Below are 22,682 nucleotides of genomic sequence, written 5' to 3' on the forward strand. Positions count from 1 at the left end.
ACCTTACTTATCATACCAATTTCCAGGTCGTTTGTAAATATGTTGAAGAGCACGGGTCCAAGCACCAAACCCTGCGGCCCTCCACTCGTGACGCTTTTCCATCCCAAGTATGGTCCATTTACCCCCACTCTCTGTTTCCTATCCGCCAGCCAGTTTTTAATCCACATAAGTATTTCACCCTTGATTCCATGGCTCGCAATTTTTTGAAGTAGTCCTTCATGCGGAACCTTGTCGAATGCCTTCTGAAAATCCAGATATACAATGTCGACCAGGTCACCCTTGTCTATCTGCCTGTTTACTCTCTCAAAGAAGTGCAGCAAGTTCGTCAAGCAAGATCTTCCTTTGCTGAAGCTGTGCTGGCTGGTCCTCATCAGATTGTGTCCGTCAGGGTGATCAATGATGCGATCCTTTATCAGCGCCTCTACCATCTTTCCCGGTACCAAGGTCAGATTCATTGGTCTGTAGTTTCCCGGATCTCCCCTCGAACCTTTCTTGAAGATCGACGTAACTTTCGCCACTTTCCAGTCTTCCGGAATCCTTCCTGATTTAATCGACAGATTGGCTTTTAGTTGAAGCAGTTCAGCTATAGCCCCTTTCAGTTCCTTGATTACCCTCGGATGGATGCCATCCGGTTCCGGGGATTTATCGTTTTTAAGCCTATCAATCTGCCTGCATACCTCTTCTAGACTGACCATCAACCCTACCAGTTTCCCTTCTTCGTTTCCTGTGTATAGCCTGTCGGCTTCCGGTGTGTTGTGTATATCCTCTTTGGTAAATACAGATGCAAAAAATGTGTTCAGTTTGTCGGCGATGGCTTTGTCCTACTTTAGCATTCCCTTTATTCCATGGTCATCCAATGGCCCCACCGCTTCCTTCGCGGGTCTTTTCCCCTTAATATATCGAAAGAACTGCTTGAAGTTTTTTACCTCCTTGGCTATTTTTTCCTCATACTCTCTTTTGGCCCCTCTTACCGCCTTATGGCACTTGCTTTGATGTTGTTGGTGCTTTTTCCAGTTTTCTTCCTTTTTTGACCTTTTCCATTCCTTAAACGAAGTCTTCTTGTCTCTGATTGCTTCCTTCACCGCTACAGTGAGCCATGCCGGTTCCTTGTTCTTTTTCCTCTTGGATCCCTTGTTGATACGTGGTATATATAGATTTTGCACCTCGGTGACTGTGTCCTTAAAAAGGGACCATGCTTGCTCTAGTGTTTTTACAGTGCTTATCCTCTTCTTAATCTTCTTCCTCACCATGAGTCTCATCCCTTCGTAATTCCCTTTTCGGAAGGTCAGTGCTGTGGCCGTTGGTCTGGATCGATGTTTTGCCCCTGTGTCCAGGTTGAAGCGGATCATATTGTGATCACTGCTTCCCAGTATCCCTTCTACTTCTCACCTTGCGCCGATCCTCATAGTCCATTTAGAATTAAGTCTAGAATTGCATTTCTTCTCATATTATCTTTGACAAGTTGTTCCAGGAAGCAATCGCCTACAGCATCCAGGAACTTGGTCTCCCCACTGAAGCCGGAGGTGCCTAGGTTCTAGTCTATCCCCGGATAATTGAAGTCACCCATGATAACTGCATTGCCTCCCTTGCAGTTACATTAAATCTCGTCCGTCATTTCTCCATCAATTTCTTTGGACTGCCCTGAGGGTCGATCTTTGTTTCCGTTCCATTTGTTCCCGGAATTTTGACCCATAGAGACTCTACCTTATTTTTAGTTTCCGGCGTGTTCTCTGCGGTAGACTCAATTCCTCTTTGACGTAAAGGGCAATACCCCCACTTTTTGACCTACTGTGTCTCTGTGGTATAGCTCATTTCCCGGTAGCATAATGTCCCAGAAGTTTTCCACTTTCCACCATGTTTCTGTGATGCCGATGATGTCAAGGTTATCTTTTTGTGCCATAGCTTCCAATTCCCCCATCTTATTCCTTAGGCTCCTTGCGTTCGTGTACATACACTTGAGTTTGTGGCCTGTTACTTTCTTGCATTTCCTTCCCTCTTGTGTCCCTTTTGATCCGTCAGGATTTCTGTCTTGCCTATGATCTGGTGAGTCTTCCCCGCTATCTTCCTGCACTTGGAACGTGGTATTTTTAATCTCCATCACTTCTGCACGTCAAATGAGTGAACTTCAAGCATTGGTATCGTACCCACCCTTTACAGTTTTCCACCATGATAAAGTAGTTCTCCGCACCCATCCTAAATTCTTGCCAAAAGTAGTCACAGAATTTCATCTTAATCAATCAATTGTGCTCCCAGTTTTCTTTCCAAAGCCTCATTCTCACCCTAGAGAAACAGCTCTTCATACCTTAGACTGTAAATGAGCCTTGGCTTATTACTTACAAAGGACTAAGCCACACAGAACCTCTCCTCAACTGTTCATCTCCTTTGATCCTAATAGGTTGAGCCAGCCTGTAACCAAGAGAACTATTTCCACATGGCTAGCAGCCTGTATTTACTTCTGCTATGCTCAGGTGGGTTGCAGCTCGGAGGTCTTGTAACAGCACATAAGGCCTGAGCTATGGCAGCTTGAGTTGCATTCTTACGTTCCACTCTCATTGATGAAATCTGCAAAGCAGCTACCTGGTCCTCAGTTCACATGTTCACGTCTCACTACTAGCTACAATCCTATTCCAAAAGGGATGCTCACTTCGGCCAAGCAATATTGCAAAATTTATTCTCTTAATGGCCAACTCTCCCTCCATCCCATTGCAATAAGCAAGGGAGTCCCACCTGAGAATATGCTGCCTGTTTTGCCTAGGATAAAGCACAGTTACTTATCATAACAGGTGTTATCCGTGGACAGCAGACAGATACTTCCCTAGTTGGCTTCTTAGCTTGCTTATGGAACTGAAGTTCTATGAGCAGGCATCAGGCGGGAAGGTACTCGTGCATGCGCAATGTGGGCAGTCACAAAGTTTCTCAAAACTTAAAGTAACAGTACACTTTTTAAACTGCCCTTACCAGGGCTCCATTTATGATGTCACCCACATGTGAGAATATTCCAATTACTAAAATATTCCAATTACTAAAAAGTCTCACAGACACCAAACCCTACCTGACTAATGATAACACCCCCCATCATCAGCCCCCTCTTAGCGACATTTTTCAAAAACAAAATCACAAACATCAGGTCCACCTTCAAAGAAACACCTATGCACCTGCATGAGATCACAAAACCCACCACAAAGAATCAGCTGCTGCTGATAGAACTTGGTCCTACTTCTCACCGATACAATGGGCAGACCTCAACAAACTCTATAACAAATACAGCCTTGCAGCCTGCGACCTCAACCATTGCCCCCCCCCACCCCCCATACCTATTTAAATACGCCAATATGCTATTTCGCACCCAGATTTTACAATGGATCCAGACTCTAATCACAGATGGCCTTTTCCCACAAGACCTCAGCGAAATCATCACCCCAATCCTAAAAGATCCCAAAGGAGCAATAGACCAACCGTCCAACTACAGACCCATAGCCTCAATACCGCTCTATGTCAAGCTAATGGAAGGCCTCGTAGCCAAAGCCCTAACCTCATATCTAGAAAACCACAATTTACTCACCCTACACAGTCCGAATTCAGAACCAACTAAAGCACAGAGACCCTCCTAGGTTCTCTCATGGATACCACTAGACAACACCTCTCCACAGGCAAAAAAATGCTGATTATTCAATTAGATCTCTCCGCAGCTTTTGATCTGGTAGACCATGACGTCCTTCTACAAATACTAGACTCTATAGGAATCACTGGCAAGGTACTATCGTGGTTTAAAGGATTTCTACAATCCAGAACCTACAGAGTCAAAACAAACAATGTAAAATCAGAACCATGGTCCAACCCGTGCGGCGTACCCCAAGGATCACCTCTATCACCCACGCTATTCAACCTATACATTGCCTCCCTCAACTTCCACCTAGATAAACTAAACTTAACCTCTTACAGCTATGCAGATGACATAACCATCCTCCTTCCTTTTGACCAACCAATACCCTCCATGGCAGACAAAATACACAGAACACTCGAAATAATAGCAACATGGATGAAAGAACACAAACTAAATCCTGACAAAACAAACTTCATTCTACTAGAAACAGCAAAATCACAACCATAACAAACCTAGTCATAAACTCTATCTCATACCCACTTTAAAACTCCTGGGAGTGCTAATAGACAGACGCTGTACCATGCAGCCACAAATCAACAAAACAATAAAAAAAATCATTTGCAGTTATGAGAAACCTAAGGCAAGTTCGAAAATTCTTCGACAGAAAACAATTTCAACTCGTGGTACAATCCCTAGTCCTAGGACTGATAGACTACTGCAACATACTATATCTCCCATGCCCAGCAATCATGATAAAACAACTTCAAACAATACAAAACACAGCCCTAAGACTTATCTACTCGCTGAAGAAATACGACCATACCACAGAGGCTTACCTCGAAACAAACTGGCTCCCAGTTCAAGCGAGCGTACTCTTCAAATTCTACTGCCTACTCTTTAAGCCATAAATGGAGATAGCCCAGAATACTGGAATAATCAGCTAAATCAATCCTCCTCAACCAGACACAGGAGAACCCACACACCATTCACGTACCCACCGACAAAAAACGTCAAACGAAAGAAACTATATGACAACCTCCTAGCTACTAGAGCTGCAAAACTGGACCACCAACTCTCCAACCTTCTAATCATGACCACAAACTTCAAAACCTTCAAAAAAGAAACAAAAACCCTACTATTCAAAAAATACATTAAACTAAACTAGCTCAACCAAATGTGCACCACCTGCAACACTCCCTGATCCTTCCATCTTAGTAAATTTCCAGACTACTTATGTATCTCCAATTGACCTAATACCTCATATGTAATATGTAATACTGTAAATTGTAATAATGTAATCCGCCTTGAACCGTAAGGTAATGGCGGAATAGAAATCACTAATGCTGTCCCCAGATAACACCTGTTACGGTAAGTAACTGTGCTTTCTATACATTATAACAAATCTATTCAGCCCATTCCCTCTTTGCCGCTAAAACCCTGAGACTGCTGGTTCATTTTTTGGTGATATCTTGAATATATTATTTATTTTAAAAATTTATAACCCACTATATCCACTAGTTTTGCGCAAGGTACAATAAAACATACACAATTATTATTACATTACATTACATTAGTGATTTTTATTCCGCTTGTACCTTGCGGTTCATTATTGTTGTTCTCTTCTTGGGAGCTTACCCCTAATCCAGCTAAGGAGATTACAAATAGTACAAGTTACTGCTGTGAAGCTGATTCATGGGGCAAAGTAGATTATGTAGTCCAGAAGTAGAATCTCTGCAGTAAGAGTGGAACTGCTGATTGTAAAATTCTCTGTTTTCTGCTATGCATTTCTGAATGCCATTTATAGCTAATCTCATTGATTTTCTGCTGCCCCTCAGGATCTTTGGCGGATCCGCAGTCCATGTGGTACCTGTGAAGGTTTTGATGTTAGCGCAATGGATGAAATGATTAAGGTAAGGGTTTCCACATTTTCTATTTTATTTGTGGAATATGTTTCTGATTAGTCGTGAAAAAAATAAGTACTTTATGCTTGACAGAACAGGTTAAAGATCTGTTACTGGAATTTTCCAGCATTAATTGTTTTGGGTTCTTTTTTGTTGTTGTTACATTTTCTCTCTCAAATTATTTAGTCAAAAATACTTTGATGGCCTCAGGAGTTTAAAAATGCATTTTTAAACCGGAATGTCAAACCAGAGTGATCAGGCTACGGATTTGCTTCTGAGTTAATGTAGTTGCCTAATTATATGAGCAGATGAGTTGCTTAGGGCTCCTTTTACTAAGCTACGCTAGCAGTTTTCGCACGCATGCTAGACGCTAATGCCTCCATAGAGCTGGTGTTAGTTTTTCCGCATAGCGCGGGGGTTAACGCACGCTAAAAACGCTACTGCAGCTTAGTAAAAGGAGCCCTTAGATTTGTTATAAAACAACCTTGTTACATTTGCTGTTGACCCTTGTTCAGTATGTATTTGTCTACAGCAAGTTATGAAAGTTGTTTAGCTAGAATGGAAATGCTTTTACTGCTTGATACAGTGAATGATATTTAATGAGTGTGTTTCACTCTACAGTTTTACCACAGAACACTTTACAAAAGACCAAGTACTCATACAATAAAAAGAAATGTTACAATATAGATCCTTTTTAGACTTTCACTAAAGCACTGCAGGTTATGTATTGTTGAACTTCAGCTGCATTTCTGAGGTTAATTTTAGTCATTTGTTCACCTACCACAACATTTCTCAGTGTAAAAGAAATCAGGGCTGATATACATGGTTACTGTTAAACCATTCTGGACATTAGTATCTTACTTAAAAGCATTTCACCTAGATCAGTGGCCTCAAACTCAAACCCTTTGCAGGGCCACATTTTGAATTTGTAGGTACTTGGAGGGCCTCATAAAAATAGTTAATGTCTTATTAAAGAAATGGAAATTTTGCATGAGGTAAAACTCTTTATAGTTTATAAATCTTTCCTTTTAGCTAAGTCTTAATAATAATATTGTAATTTATAGCTAAAGAGACATATGATCAAGAAACTGTTTTATTTTACTTTTGTGATTATGATAAACATACCGAGGGCCTCAAAATAATAGCTGGTGGGCCGCATGTGGTCCCCGGGCCGCGAGTTTGAGACTACTTACCTAGTTGTTTGACAGCCCCCGTGTATACAAGTGTTATATACAGAGGGAGATAGAATATTTTATTTAAGATGAGGCAAGGAGCACTTTTTCATAGTTTGTTTTTGCTCTAACTACTGTTGACCCTGAATATTTTGCTTCTCAAACATGAATACATTTTATAATAGAAACCCTTAAGCATTGTAGATACATTCATAAGCAGCTAACCTAGAAGTCCCAAAACATTTTTCAAGTGAAGAGCCACGTGGTTTAGTTTAGAACTACTTATTAGAGAGTTGCGCAGGGACTGAATTCAAGCCCATCCCCACAAGGAATCGAATCCATCCCCACCCATCCCTATAAACTTCAGAAGTAGTTATTTCATTTAATTATGCTACTGAATTAAAGACTCTGGTAGAGATTCATTCACAAATAAGCAAAGACACTTTATTAATTTGGAAGTATTAATTGGGAAGAATACATACTTTGCAAACAGGTCTCTGCTAGAGCCTCTAATGTAAATATAAATTCTCCAGCTGATGAAGGCCCCCAAGCTATGTCAGTTAAGGACTTCCTCTGAAGGTGGTTGGGGGTCCCTTTTGCCTAGCTTGACAGGCAACAGTAGCATCCCTGTGTTACAGATGCTGGCACCTCAGTGGCTTAGGGATGCTACCAGCGACTGCTATGTTTGGTGAAGAGGAATTCTGGCTGTCTTTGGAGGAGGTCATCAGCTGGCAGTACTTGGAAATCCCCACCAGCCACAGGAAGGGTCAGCAAGTACTTCAGCACTGGAGAAATAAAACCAGAAATGCATTTCCTTTTTCTTTTGAACACAATGCAGAAACATCTGCTATATTCATTTCCAAAGATAACATATTTGAGTCAATAAATTCCTTTTTTACCTTTGTTGTCTGGAGATTTTTTCCATCAAGTTGGTCCCAGTTTCTCTTTTTTCTGCTTTTCTGTCTTCTGCAAATTCTCCTATTGCTGTCCATTGGTTCCTCCTTCTATGATCTAGCATTTCTCTCTCTCTCTTCCCTTTCTCCCACTGTACAGCATACTGACTCCCTTCTGTCCAGGATCAATTTCCCTTTTTCCCTTCCCCATTCCTGAACAGTATTTCTTCCTCTCTCCTCCATCCCCATGTACAACAAGTCTCCCTCTCTCACTGTCCACCATCTTTTATCTCTCATTCCCTCCCTTGCTGCAAAGGGCATGGAGAAAAGAGAGAGGAATCCAGGGTGCATCTCTCCCACCCCCTCTACTACCACATTCAACATTTCACCCTCTCTCAGCCCCCAGATTATGGGCAGCACCTTTCACTCCTGCCCACCATTTCTCCTTCTATCACCCCTCCCCAACACCATGCCACATCTCTTCTCCATTCCCTCCACCACAATGTCCAACATTCCTCCCTCTTACATCCCTTTTAATCTGTCCCACTGTTCCCTCTCCACCACCATATTCAACATTTCTCCCTCTCATCTTTCTCTTCCTCTTGCATCTGTACCTCACTCCTCTCCCTCCCTATGCCCAAAAATTCTCCTGTTTCTTCCATTTCCCGTGTGCACCATCTCTCTTTCACTCTCACTCAAACACTCATGCCCAACAATTCTCCCTTTCTATTTCCACCCCATCTCAGTATCTTCCCTCCTTCCCCCCATCCTATGTCCCAAGTTCGTGCCCCCTTCCTCTCTCCCTTTTCTGTCTGAAGTTCATGCCTTCCTTCTGTGTCCCAATTTGTCCCCCCCTCTCCTACCAGCCTTTGTCCCAAGTTCATGCCCCTCCCATGTCCCAACGCACTCCCTCCTCGATCCCAAGTCAGTGCCCCTCTCTCCCTTCCTTGGCCCAATGCGCATGTGCATTTTGTGGCCAACTACTTTGGTGACCCCTCCTGCAAGACTATACCGGAGCTGTTCAGGTCAGCCTCCTCCTTCCTGCTGCACTTCTTTGCCATTTAGGTGCCACCTGCACCCATAAGGGCTGTTTTGGTGGTGGACAAGTGGGTATAGTGCGTTTTGGAGGGCTCACAATACATTATAAAGGGGTTATGTTGAGATGTACTTCTACTTCATAAACAAAGGGAGATATTAAATGGTAGAATCTGTGATGAAAGATTCAACAATATTGCCAATCTATCACAGCTCTTCTTATATATATATAGTCTTCTAATTTAATAGTAAAGTGCTCAGACCACATAACCTTTAATTAGATGATAACACCTAACTGGTTATTATAGGGACCATCATTGCTTTTACTGTCACTAACCCAACCCTAAACACACAAAATAATTGTAAAATGACTTATCTGAAATTTATGTCGGGTTGGGAATTCAATAACCACAGTTTCCGAATGTGCCTGTGCCAGTGCTCAAAAATGTACAGCAGTGCCAGTGTTAAAACTTAAATCACCAAATTAAAATCCATGGCCCCCCGACTCGAGTTTCGGCTCTTCATCAAGAGGGGTCACTAATATCGGCAACAAATGCTCAGAATGGAACAACGATAAAGGGGCTCCTCTAAATTAGAAGACTATATATATAAGAAGAGCTGTGATAAGAGATGTACTTCTAGCAATGTTTATGTAAAGTTCACAGCAGTGCCTTCTAATGTGCCTCAATGTTCTGTTGCCATGTCTGTGTAGCCAGGCCATTAGAAATCTGCCACGCATCTGCCACCCTTTCTGTAAAAAAGTATTTTCTTAGATTACTCCTGAGCCTATCACCTCTTGACTTCATGCTTTGCCCTCTCATTCTGGAGCTTCCTTTCAAATGAAAGAGACTCGCCTTATTCACATTTATGCCAAGTAGGTATTTAAACGTCTTTATCATATCTTCCCTCTCCTGCCTTTCCTCCAAAGTATACATATTGAGATCTTTAAGTCTGTCCCCATATGCCTTACAATAAAGACCACCGACCATTTTAGTAGCTTTCTTCTGGACTGACTTCATCCTGTTTATGTACAGAATATTCTAAATGAGGTCTCACCAGAGTTTTATACAGGAGCATCAATCCCTCCTTTTTCCTACGCACCCTAGCATCCTTCTAGCTTTTGCCATGACCTTTTCGACCTGTTTAGCCACCTTAAATTGTCATATACTATCAATCCCAAGTTCTGCTCCTCTTTCATGCACAAAGTTCTTCACCCCCTAAACTGTACTGTTTCCTCTGGTTTTTGCAGTCCAAATGCATGGCCTTGTATTTCTTAGTATTAGATTTTAAATGCCAAATTCAGACCATTCTTCAAGCTTCACTTTTTCATTTTATTCACACCATCAGGAGTGTCTGCTCTATTGCAGATTTTGGTATTATCCGCAAAGAAGCAAATCTTACCTGATATCCCTTCAGCAATATTGCTTGAATAATGTTAAAAAGAGCAGGCCCAAGAACCGAACCTTTGAGGCGCACCACTGATAACATCTCTTTTCTCAGAGCAATCTCCATTAACCACCACCCTGTATTGCCTTCCACTCAACCAGTTCTTGACCCAGTCCATCACTTTGGGGCCCATACCAAGGGCACTCAGAAGCTGTGTGGAGCACTGTCAAAGCATTGCTAAAATCTAAATCCACATCTAGAGCACTCCTTGTATCCAATTCTCTGGTCTCCCAGCCAAAGAAATTGATCAGATTTGTCTGACAAGACCTACCTCTAGTGAATCCACTAGATTCCAGAAACTGCACTATTCTCTGTTTTAAAAGTTTCCATTAATCTTCTTACCACAGAAGTTAAACTTATAGAACTGTAGTTCCCAACTTCTTCCTTACTTCCACTTTTGTGGAGAGGGTCCACATCTGCTCTTCTCCAGCCTTCTGGTACCTCTCCCAATTATAGAGAAGCACTGAAAACGCCATCCAGCAGAGCAGCCAGAACTTCCCTAAGTACCCTTGGAATGTACCCCATCTGGCTCCATCGATCCTCTGAAAATCTATCAGAGTCTATCACATCTCCATCCCTATTTGTGTTTATCTTCTGTGGTACCACTGCCAGTGTTTCAGCTGTGAATTCAGAACAGAAATATTTATTTATTTAAAAAATTTCAAACCCGCTTAAACCTAAGCGGTTTGCAAAAATACAAGCATAATCATAATCATATCTTTATCAGCTTCTACATATTCCTTCCTTTCACCTTTGAGCCTCACAATGCCACTTTTGCACTTCTTCCTATCACTAAAATATCTTTAAAAAGTCTTGTCTCCCCATTTTATCATGTCGGCTATTTTTATTTCCATTTGCATTTTTGCTTTCCTGACCACTCAACCTGCCTCTCTTAACTTTTACAGATATTTTTGCCTACCTTCCTCTTTCTGCAATCTTTTGTAATTTATGAAAGCTAACCTTTACCTTCTCTACTACTACTTTTGAGAACCAAAGCTGCCCTCTTTCCCTCTTATTTTTACTTATTTTCCTTATAAAATTATTTGTTGCCCTTTCAATAGCTCATTTCAGTTTTGCCCATTGCTTTCCTATTTCTTTCAGATGTTTCCATCTAGACAACAATTCCTTGACGTAATCCCCCATTTAAATAAAATTAGGGTGGTGTTTTGGGTTTTTTTTAACAGTATCTGTTAGGCATAATAGGCACAGTGCCTAGGGCCCGCAAAAATATTATAACTTTTTTAAATCAGAAAAAATAAATATGAAGTAGAAGTTATTTATTATCATGCCTTGCCTTTCTGCCTTGAAAATATACACAGTGAAGAGAATACAAATGCATAAAATACTATTCAGATTAAGAGCTCAGTCATATATTAAATGCTGAGGGAGGGGCCTGCAAAAGTGCTTAGGGCTCACAAAAGTCATAATGCGACTCTGATACCCAAAGGCTGATATTTAGCAGGGAAATCTTCATGTAGAGATGAATAAGTTACCTAGCTGCTTATCTTTATTTGGATTTTAAGACACGCCGTCCCATTTAAGCAGGACCACATTTACTCTTATTAGGTGATATGCAATAATAAGAGTCCTTTCTGTACTGGTACCAATGCTGTTTAACATATTTATAAATGATCTGGAAATTGGAACGATACGTGAGGTGATTAAATTTGCAGGTGACACAACCATTCAAAATTGGTAAAACACATGTGGACTGTGAAAAATTGTAGGAAAACCTTAAGAGATTAGAAGTCTGGGCGTCCAAATTACATGCAATCCTAATAACCCAGGGCTAAAACTCGTCCGTACTTTTTCAAAGAAATGCAAGAAAAAGTGTAAATATAAAGAGGAAGAGGTAATATCAAAGCACAATAATTATAAATTATAAATTTTATTTTTATTGGATATCCTACTGAGGGAGCAAAAACTCAACCATTCCCACAATTGGCCCACCTTCAATAGTGGAAAAAGTTATAAACCACTATGGGCCGCATACCATTGATCTGACCCAGTATGGTTTTTTAAAAAGTTCTTATGTTATATTCTTATGTGTGGCCCAACAGGAGAGGTAGAAAATGTGGCAAGTGAATGATTCAATAAAATGGTAAAAGAATATCATTGGCCTCCAAAATATTCTTGTGATTCCATCTTGGAAAAGTATCAACTGTGAAAGTGAGAAACTTTATTCCATAGAAAGATATGATGGCAAATAAGGTGACTATAAGCCCCATTCAGCTATGCCAACTTCCACTAATGCTTAGTTTTCCTTTTTTTTGCTGCTGTTCTCTTTCTCATCAAAGCATTCCTTACACTTCCGGGAATCCCAGGAAGCAGAGCCTCATCCATTGTGGGAATATCCTTGCAGGTCATTGTCTGAACCTAAAAAGGTTATGACTTTTGACTTCAGACAGGTTGTGCCAGATCAACCACTTAACACTGAAGGATCTTTGAAACTAATTAGGTAGGTGCGGTTCATAATACATTGCTAATTCAGTATTATTTGCTTCTTAATGTAGATACTAGCTGCATAATAAAATAATATACTATACTAAAAAGACTTATGAAATCTGCTCTTAAAGTAAACCATCAGGTAGGACTAGACACATAGTATACCTTTCTGAAGTCCTAAGAAGTACAGTTTCCTATTTCGTGTTGCTCTATTTGGAAATGAAGTTGGTTAAGTGATGCTTTATACTGCATATCCAAGAGCGATTAAATGAAGAACATTTGTTTTGAGTGTTTCAGCAAGTGTTTCTAGTAAAGGTTTTAGAATTACATATTAAGCTACCTTTAAAATATTATTCAGGGTCGGTATTACTATACTTTCTCCTCCTCCTATTTATCATACGGCCTCTTTTACAAAGCCGCGCTAGCAGCTGTACTGCGCTAACGGCCCCGAAGCCCATAGAGATTTAAAGGGCTTCGGGGCTGTTGCCACGCGGCAGCCACTAGCGCAGCTTTGTAAAAGAGGCCGTATGATAAATAGGAGGAGGAGAAAGTATAGTAATACCGACCCTGAATAATATTTTAAAGGTAGCTTAATATGTAATTCTAAAACCTTTACTAGAAACACTTGCTGAAACACTCAAAACAAATGTTCTTCATTTAATCGCTCTTGGATATGCAGTATAAAGCATCACTTAACCAACTTCATTTCCAAATAGAGCAACAGCGCTGTACATTCAATATGCAACAGACTAACTATACTCAGAATTACTATTCTTTCTCCAAGGACAAGCAGGCATTATATTGTCACATGTGGGTGAAATCATCCATGGAACCCGGTAAGGATACTACCAAGTGCACTATCACTTTAAATTTTTTAAGGCAATGCCTTCCCGCTTGATGTTGGTTTACAGGACCTGCAGTTCTTACTTTTCCATGGAGCAGAAGCTGTGTTTTCAGTATTTTGTTCAGTTCGTTTAATTTTTTTATTTTTAAGTGCCTTCCTGTCTTTATTTTTCATTTTTTCAGTGATACTTTTTTTTTGTTTTTACCTTGTTCCTTTATTCTTACCAAGTTTGGTTTAATTTGCTCAACTTTTGAGTTTTTGGTCGCAGGACCACTTAAAACCTTTTTTTCTTCATGGGAGCATCGGTTGTTTTTGGGTTACTTTTTACTCGAGCTCCCTGGGTCATTGAGCCCTTTGACTTTACATCGACCATTTTCCCCTCCATGTCGGATCATTTCAGTCTCTGACCCATATAATTGGTGCATTCAGTGTCTTGGTCCTGATTATTGAGATATTACCAGTGTCCTTTGTTCCCATGTGAAAAAGAGGTCACTAAAAGTCCACAAACTTCAATTTGAGAAACATTTTGGTACTATGTCAGTATTACCATCAAACATGGCAAGGGACTCGGAAACCGACATCCAGCTTTCTCTGACTCAGCATCGATATCGGTGCCGACTGCATTGAGAATTGGACTTCTTGTAGCACTGGGATTCTACATCATCTTCAATGCTTCAAGTCTCCAATGATGTAATGTATAAGAAAGCTAAGAAGCACAAAAATTCTTCCCCTTCTAGACATGCCACTATGTCCTCCCAAGCTTTGACACCCACATGACCGTTCACTGTCCATCCAGATGATGTCTCTGCAGAGGCGTGCCTCGACATTGAGGTCTCCCAAGTCATTGCAACCAGTACAGCAGACTGCTTTAGTTCTACTGCCTCTTCTGGTACCAGCATCGACTCTTCAGGAGGAGACCTGGTTATCCCGCTGGGAAGGTGCCAGCTGCTAGAATGTTTACTATCCTTATGTACAGCATAGTGCCAAGTGGTTAGGAAGTTATGGAACCAGGAGAAGACTGGGCTGCTAAATCCAAAATCACTGAATATCTTGGATATTTGATCAAAGTCTGCTAGGTCAAATGTGATGTCTAGGTCAAATTGGATTATGACTGTGCTGTGACATTTGCTTATTAGTTCTTTTCCATATGTTACTAGTGCTGCGACCACCGTCTCAGTACTGTGATTTTTCCTGAATCTTGATTGTGAGGGGTTGAAGATATTGAAACATTGTAAGTTGTAAAGTGGCTACTTGGTCCTCAATCTACATCTTTATGTCTCTGTACTGTTTAGAACAAAACTCCAGAAGAAATGGTCAGTTTGCACAAGCAGTTCTGCAGAATCTTTTTACTTCCCGAGCACCAGCTTTCCCTCCCAACCCTCGGGTTTCACCAGGATTCTAACTTCTTCCAGAGCAACGGTCTGCGTTTCGACAAAATGTCTTCTTCAAGGCCTTGGTTTCCAGTACGGTTTGTCTCTCCACATATCAGTTTTTTCCACGTATTCATCATCACAGGACTCTTAGGACCCCTGAAGAAGACATTTTGTCGAAACGTGGACCGTGTTGGGTCCTGCGCCACTAGCGGACTAGGTCTTTTTGATTTGTATGTGGATTTTTATTATTCATGTGGATTATTTTATTGTACATTTGGAAATTTGATTCCCTCATTAAAGTCCATCTCAGGATCATCGTCTTTCCACAGTGATTTTTTGGTTTCTCTTGGATTTTCTTCTCTCTGGATTCCTTGGTGTCAATTCTCTGGTTTGTCTAGTAGAACTATTCAGCTACCTAATCACTGCACATATTAAAGAGAGCAGTAGCCTGCATTTACTTTTGTCTGATTCTTCTTTGTCTCAGTCCACTTCTTTGAATCCTTTACTGTTTTATTGCATTTCTGCAGAGTAGTTAGTACTTTGAGCTTAAGGTTTGTCTCAGTTTACAAATCAAGTACAAGAAAGATAAATAGCCAAGGTCATGTGCTGAGCTTATGGTTCATCAACTTCCTCTGCTTTGCACAGTACTTTCCAGGTAGTAGAGAATAGAGATTACTTAAAGTGACTGCCTGCAGATATGTAATCCTGATGGAAACTGATCTTTATAATTTCACAGCTGCGCTATCTTTATAAATGTCCATTCAGTGGCTTTTATTAACGTGAGGTTGATTTAGATAGAAAATTATTTGATGAAAAAGACTGAGTTTTTAATGGTAGTTGAAACAAATGGAAGAAAAAACAGCTGACATGGTAAAATGCGGAGACAAGACATTTTTTAGATATATCAGTGATAGGCAGAAGTGCAAAAGTGGCATTGTGAGACTCAAAAGAGAAGGGGGAAAATATGAGGAAGCTGATAAAGAAAAGGCCGAATTGCTTAACAAATATTTCTGTTCTGTGTTAATGGCTGAAATGCCGGGAGCAGGACCACAGAAGACAAACGCGAATAGGGATGGAGTAGTGTTGGACCCTGATCGATTTTCAGAGGGTTGTGTTCACGAGGAGCTAGCTAAATTAAAGATAGACAAAGCAATGGGGTCAGATGGTGTACATCTGCGAGCGCTAAAGAATCTTAGAGAAATTCTGGTGGCTCTGCTGACTGACCTTTTCAATGCATCTCTAGAGTCGGGAGAGGGCTGATGTGATCCCTCTCCACAAAAGTGGAAGTAAGGAAGAAGTAGGGAATTACAGGCCGGTAAGTCTGACTTCAGTGGTAAGCAAATTAATGGAAACGCTTTTAAAACAGAGAATGATGAAGTTTCTGGAATCTGGTGGATTACAGGACTGGAGGCAACATGGATTCACTAGAGGTAGGTCTTGCCAGACAAATCTGATCAATTTCTTTGACTGGGTGACCAGAGAATTGGATAGAGGGTGTGCGCTAGATGTGGTATATTTAGATTTTAGCAAAGCATTTGACAGTGTTTCATGCAGACGTCTAATAAATAAACTGAGTGCCCTCAAGATGGGCCCCAAAGTGACAGGTTGGATCAGGAAATGGTTGAATGGAAGACAACAGAGGGTAATGGTCAATGGAGATTGTTCTGCGGAAAGGGATGTTGCCAGCATGGCAACATGGTTCTGTCCTTGAGCCTGTTCTTTTTAACTTTTTTTATAAATGATATTGCTGAAGGGTTGTCGGGTAAGATTTGCCTCTTTGTGGATAATACCAAAATCTGCAATAGAGTAGACACGCTGTATGGTGTGAATAACACGAAGAAAGATCTAGGAAAGCTTGAAGAATGGTCTGAAATTTAGCAGATAAAATTTAATGCTAAGAAATGCAAAGTCATACATTTGGGCTGCAAAAACCCAAAGGAACGGTACAGTTTAGGGGGTGAAGAACTTATGTGCATGACAGAAGAGCGGGACTTGGTAGTGATTGTATGTGATGATTTTAAGTGGCTAAACAGGTTGAAAAGGTGATGGCAAAAGCTGGAAGAATGCTAGGGTGCATAGGGAGAGGTATGGCCAGTAGAAAAAAGGGAGGTATTGATGCCCCTCTATAAGACTTTGGTGAGACCTCATTTAGAAAATTGTGTACAATTCTGGAGGCCGCACCTTCAAAAGGTACAAAAAGGTTGGAGTCTGTCCAGAGGAAGGCTAACTAAAATGGTGCGTGGTTCTTATCATAAGGTGTATGGAGACAGACTTAAAGATTTCAATATATATACTTTAGAGCAGGGGTGTCCAACCTTTTGGCTTCCCTGGGCCGCATTGGCCGAAAAAAATGTTTCTGGGGCTGCGCAAACGCTACAGCAAGACAGAGGAGGGAGCCGGCAAGACGGTAAACACCCGAGGGCAGCAGAGGAAAACACTGCATCGCCCTCGACCGGGGCCGCACAAAATACTTCACCGGGCCGCATGTGGCCCTCGGGCCGCAGGTTGGACACCCCTGCTTTAGAGGAAAGGCGAGAGAGGGGTGATATGATACAGCCGTTTAAATACCTATATGGCGTAAATGTGCATGAGGCAAGTCTCTTTCATTTGAAAGGAAGCTTTGGAATGAGAGGACATAGGATGAAGTTAAGAGGTGATAGGCCCAGGAGTAATCTAAGGAAATTCATTTTTATAGAAAGGGTGGTAGATATTTGGAAGTCTGTCGGAAGTGGTGGTTGAGACTAAGACTATGTCTGAATTCAAAAAAGTGTGGGATAGGAATGTGAGATCTCTTAGAGCAGGCCTGCACAACTCCAGTCCTGGAGGGCCGAATCCAGTCGGGTTTTCAGGTTTTCCCCAGTGAATTTGCGTGAGATCTATTTGCCTGCACTGCTTCCATTGTATGCATATTGATCTTATGCATATTCATTTGGGAAATCCTGAAAACCTGGCTTGGCAAGGGCTGAAGTTGTACAGGTCTGTCTTATAGAGAGGAAGAGATAATATTTACTGCGGATGGGCAGACTGGATGGGCCATTTGTCTTTTATCTACTATCATGTTTCTATGCTATCCTAATGGTAATATAAGACTGTCTTTGTAACAGTTTTCTATTTAGAAGGTTTTGATCTCAAATTGTACAGAGGATTTGAATTCACACCCAAAATTGGCACAGCAGTACTAAAACAAGGAAGGTGCCAACCAATCTGTTGAAGTCTACAACTGTGTAACAGCTTAAAAGAAAACATTTTACAGTTGTCTTCCTCTAAGGTGACTATTGTACAAAGCGTGAGAGTGTTGCTAGCACAGCTATCTGATACCAGTCTGATGTAATTAAGGATGTCTCATTACATATATGACCACTTCTATTTGCTTTAAGGTTTCCTTTCCCTTCTATCTTTCTGCTGCAAACCATGCTGTATTCCTGCTTAAGGATATGACAAAACAACACAGTAGGGCAGAAGGGACAAGATATGGGAGGGTTACTCTATGCAGCCGAGTCCTACTCTGCTGCTGCCTCTTCCAACTAGTGCTGCCCGATTCAGAAAAAAAAAATTTGATTCGATTCAGCCTATTGAATCAATTTTTTGATTCAATTTTCCTGCCCAATTTGGTGGTTTTTTTTACTTTTTTTTTTTCAAACATCCTGGTGGCTTCACCCACCCCACCCCCTTTGCCCTCTCCTACCTACACTGGTGCTATGGTGTAAACAAAAAAGACTTTTCCTCTCTGTTAAATTCTAGCTCATGTTCACAGTCTGATACCAGCTCTGGCAGAATATATATATTTCAAATCTGACACATTGTAATCAGAAAATAAAGTTATTTTTTCTATCTTTTGTTATCTGGTCATTATTCACATCATATTGGTCCCAGGCTCTGGTTTCTGTTTGCCTTCTGATAACTCGCTTGCCTGGGTCTGCTGCCCATTTGTTGTTTTCTTCTTTCTCTGTGCTAAGCATCCATCTTCCATCTCTGTCCTCCCCTTCCGTTTCCCTTCTCTTCCCCAGAGGTCTGGCATATTTCCTTTTTATCATCTCCATCCCCACAGCTGCTGCGATGGACCCCACCATCTCTCCTTTTCTCAGCTACCCTTTCATCCAGCATCTCTCTCTCCTTCCCCATCACCCTAGGGTCCACCATCTCTCCCTTTGTCTTCCCAACTACCCTCCTATCCAGTGTCTCTAGCTCCCTTCCACACCATCCCTTGTGTCCAACTTCTCTCCCTTTCTGTTCCTTCCCTCCCTCAATCTCATTGTCCACCATCCCTCTACCCCCTCAGTCTGGCATATGCACATCTGTTTGGACCCCTCCTTCCCCACCTCTCATAAACAGACCCAAAAATGTATAAGAGAGACTGTCTCTGAGATACTATTGGATTTTGTGGACCCTCCCCTGAAGACACAATAGCGAAAATGGGGTCGCCCGTTGGGATATGGGACTTATTTTTCTTAGTGCTTTTCAGTGAGCTGTTTCCTTAGGAGTGAGAGCTACCAGCGTTTAAGAATACATTTTTTATAGCCTCCCGACTGAAACATTTGCAGCGTTGAATATTGTTTCCTCTTCAGCTAAGTACCACATATATTTTTCAATTGTGTTTAAGCTACAACTTCTGCTTAAGATCTGATGGACTGTATTTTTGCTGTTTTTTATAGTATTTATGCTAATGTTGCTGTCGAGGATTTGATGGACTGTGATTTTCTGCTTTGCTTTATGAGTGGTTCGTGAGCCTGTTTGGGAAATTTTTCTGCAGTGCTTATCTCCTCCGAGAAAGGACACAGATACTGATTTTTCTACTTCTCAGTAGATTTTGATGTAAATTTTGGTTTTTGTTTTTCTACTTTGGCTATTCCTGCTGTTGGCAGGAGATTTAACCAGTTCATACATTTTGGTGGCGTTTTTTGACTTATGATGAACTGAGGGCTTACTCACTAATACAGCTTTTTTGCTGTTTGATGGATTTCTCGTATTGAATTTTTTGGTATGCTGGTAATTTCCTTCCTCTGCAGAAGGAGATAAAGTATTTGTTTTCTTTGGTAATTGAAATCACCCATTATTATATTACTGCCCAATTCTTCAGCTTTCCTAATGTCTGACTGCACATTTTGTCCCAGGGGATGGTAGCATAACCCAACCTTTATATTCCTTCCCTTCACACATGGAATTTCTATCCATAAGGATTCCACACCGCTATCTATGTCATGCAGAATGTTTATTTTATTTGATTCAATTCTCTCTTTAACTTATAGCGCAACCCCCCTCTCCCCCGCCCTCCAATGTACTCTATCCTTTTGATATAATTTGTACCCAGGTAACACAGTATCCCATTGATTGTCCTCCTTCCACCAGGTCTCCAAGATGCCTATTATATCTATCTCATTATTCTGTGCTATATACTCTTAACGCTCCTATTTTATTTTTTAGGCTTCTAGCATTTGCATACAGACACTTCAAATTGTGTTTTTTTTCCTTGCAACTATAGGCTGCTGAGATGATAGGGAAAATTTGAGTCTTTTACTCTACCTTCCTCTTAAACCCTCCCAGCTTTTTTCACAATTATTGGAACCTCTCTACCGGGACTCCCTAAATATCCTGCTTCAAAAGTATCCTCCAAGGATACCTCACATTGAACCATCCGCACCTGGGCAACTGTCGGCTTTCACCTACATCTCAGTTTAAAAGTTGCTCTATCTCCTTTTTAAATGTTAGCGCCAGCAGCCTGGTTCCATCCGGTTAAGGTGGAGTCTGTCCTTTCGGAACAAGCTCCCCCTTTCCCAGAAGGTTGCCCAGTTCCTAAAAAAATCTAAATCCCTCATCCCTACACCATCGTCTCAACCATGCACTGAGACTTCCTAGTGTTTGTTCCTGCCATGTTTCCTTTCTTAACTTTATTGTAGTTCTTTCCCCCTTTCCATGTATAATCTGTATGGTTTGTCTGTAGTTTGAAGATAACTGTGTTTTAAACTATTGTACTCCTAATTTTTATTAATATTGTACTTTCGCCTAGAATTTTGATAGGTGTGTAATCAAATTTTAAATAAACTATGAAACTTTGGAGCTCTGCCTGCCTCTTGGGTCCTGCGCGTGAAACTGGAAGCCAGTGGCATAGTTATGAGCAGACCTGGGCGAGTCTCCCTGCCCAATCTCAACTCAGGCTCAACCAGTCTCTCTCATAGCGCGAGGATATGGTGACATCAGGGCCAGGCTACAGTCCCACTGAATGGAAAATTTTTTATAAATTATTATAGCCTGCAGATTCTTTGCTACCAGACAAATTTAGTAGGACACCAGGCTGCCCAGTGGTATAAACTAATTTCTGAATTTTTGAATAAAAAACCAAAAAATAGTCTCAGAGATATTTGGAGCATCGAGATTAAACAGTATATTTCTGTATCTCGTTGGCCACGAATTTAGACTTGGAGGTTGAAATGTATAGCGCAGCATCTGTGATGCAAACATGGTTATTTTTATTACATAGGATATTTTGGACCCCCGTTCATTTGCAGAAATTAGATAGTTCCAAATCTAATAGATGTTGGCACTGTCATGCTGATATAGGGACTTTAGATCATCTGTTATTTTTTTGTCCACTGATATTTAGTTTCTGGAAGTCAATTTGGGGACAAATAAATATTGTTTCAGAATCGGATATTCCCTTAATGTATGAAGCCATAATTTGTGGCACTATGTTACATATTAAACCTCCCCTTGATAAATATAAAAGCTGTCTTTTCCTGGTTTTAACTGGAATAGCTGTTCAATTGAGCACAAAAAACTGGAAAAGCCATGACAGATTAAACTACACTTTTTGGTGGACAAATGTATGTAATACATACAAATATGAAAGAATGAATGCAGAATATTTGGGGTCCAGTGTTTCATTTAATAAAGTATGGAATCCATTGGCTTTATTTGCTGCTTCACATTAATAGTTTATGTATTTTTCCCTAAATTTTTCCTTACACATCTGGGGGTGGGAGGGGGGTAGGAGAGGGAGAGGTAATTGAAAATTGATATTAATTCTTCATATCAATGTAATAAAGTTGTCTTGTATTATTAATAATTGATAGAAGGGTGGGTAGGTAAAGTTATGTTCTATATACTAATTGTATAAAATGGTGTAATCTCTGTGTAATATTTTTCTGTATTCAATCAAATGTATTACACTGTTGTAGTTTATAAAATAATAAAATTTATTAAAAAGAAAATCAGAGCTTCTGAATTACTACAGCTTTGCTTGTTTGCTCTGGAAAGAGAGATTTTAAACTGTTTTGCCTGATATATAAAAAAAAATGTTTTAATTGTAAAACTTATTCCTGGTATTATTTCAGTTGTATTAATCAAATTAGTTTACACACCTTGGTCTTATAAGCCTGTCCAGAATCTTTGTATGAGAGCTGTAGGTCTGTCGTCAATATACAGTTAAACTGTGGAATTTGCTTCTGGAGAATGTAGACAAATGGAAACTGGTGTTAATATGGACAGTTCATGAAAATCCTCAGCTCAGTGTGTGACAGTGGTCAAGAAAAGCAAATAGATTGCTAGGAATTATTTGAAAGGAAGACTAAAGTGAAGAATATCATAATGCCTTGGATACTTATAGCAAAAAGTGAAATTACTTTTCTCTGATAATTATTCACTGAGTGCAGCACGTCAGTAAAATCACACAGTCTGTCTTTTTTCCCTTATTCCTTCCTGTCTGTACTGATCTTTAAGTTAAATGGTAATTGGTCTTGCATCCTGCAGTCCCTGATCTTTAAAGCTACATTTTTCAAGCAAGCCGTGCAAACGTTCTTTTAAAGATGCAGCTTGACACATGGAGCTGTTGTAGTGAGAACAAATACAGTTCTTTAAATGTCCAATACTGACTGAATCAGTAAGACAGACCAGTAGTAATTTGTGGATACCAAATATAAATCACTTTTTATTACTGTAGAGCTTTACTGTAGAGCTTAACAGTATCTAATTTGAA

General features: G+C 40.5%; 1 protein-coding gene across 6 annotated transcripts in view; it reads left to right on the forward strand.

Annotated features, from left to right (window-relative positions):
• PRMT7 (protein arginine methyltransferase 7) overlaps positions 1 to 22,682 on the forward strand; it is a 169,236-nt gene that overhangs the window by 125,067 nt on the left and 21,487 nt on the right. For all 6 annotated transcript variants that reach the window (XM_033941581.1, XM_033941580.1, XM_033941579.1 and 3 more), the window contains exons 15-16: positions 5,440 to 5,514; positions 12,349 to 12,509. In XM_033941581.1, coding sequence (XP_033797472.1) covers positions 5,440 to 5,514; positions 12,349 to 12,509 — 236 coding nt within the window. The remainder of the gene's footprint in view (positions 1 to 5,439; positions 5,515 to 12,348; positions 12,510 to 22,682) is intronic.

Source organism: Geotrypetes seraphini, chromosome 4, assembly GCF_902459505.1.
Source record: "Geotrypetes seraphini chromosome 4, aGeoSer1.1, whole genome shotgun sequence".
NCBI lineage: Eukaryota > Metazoa > Chordata > Amphibia > Gymnophiona > Dermophiidae > Geotrypetes > Geotrypetes seraphini.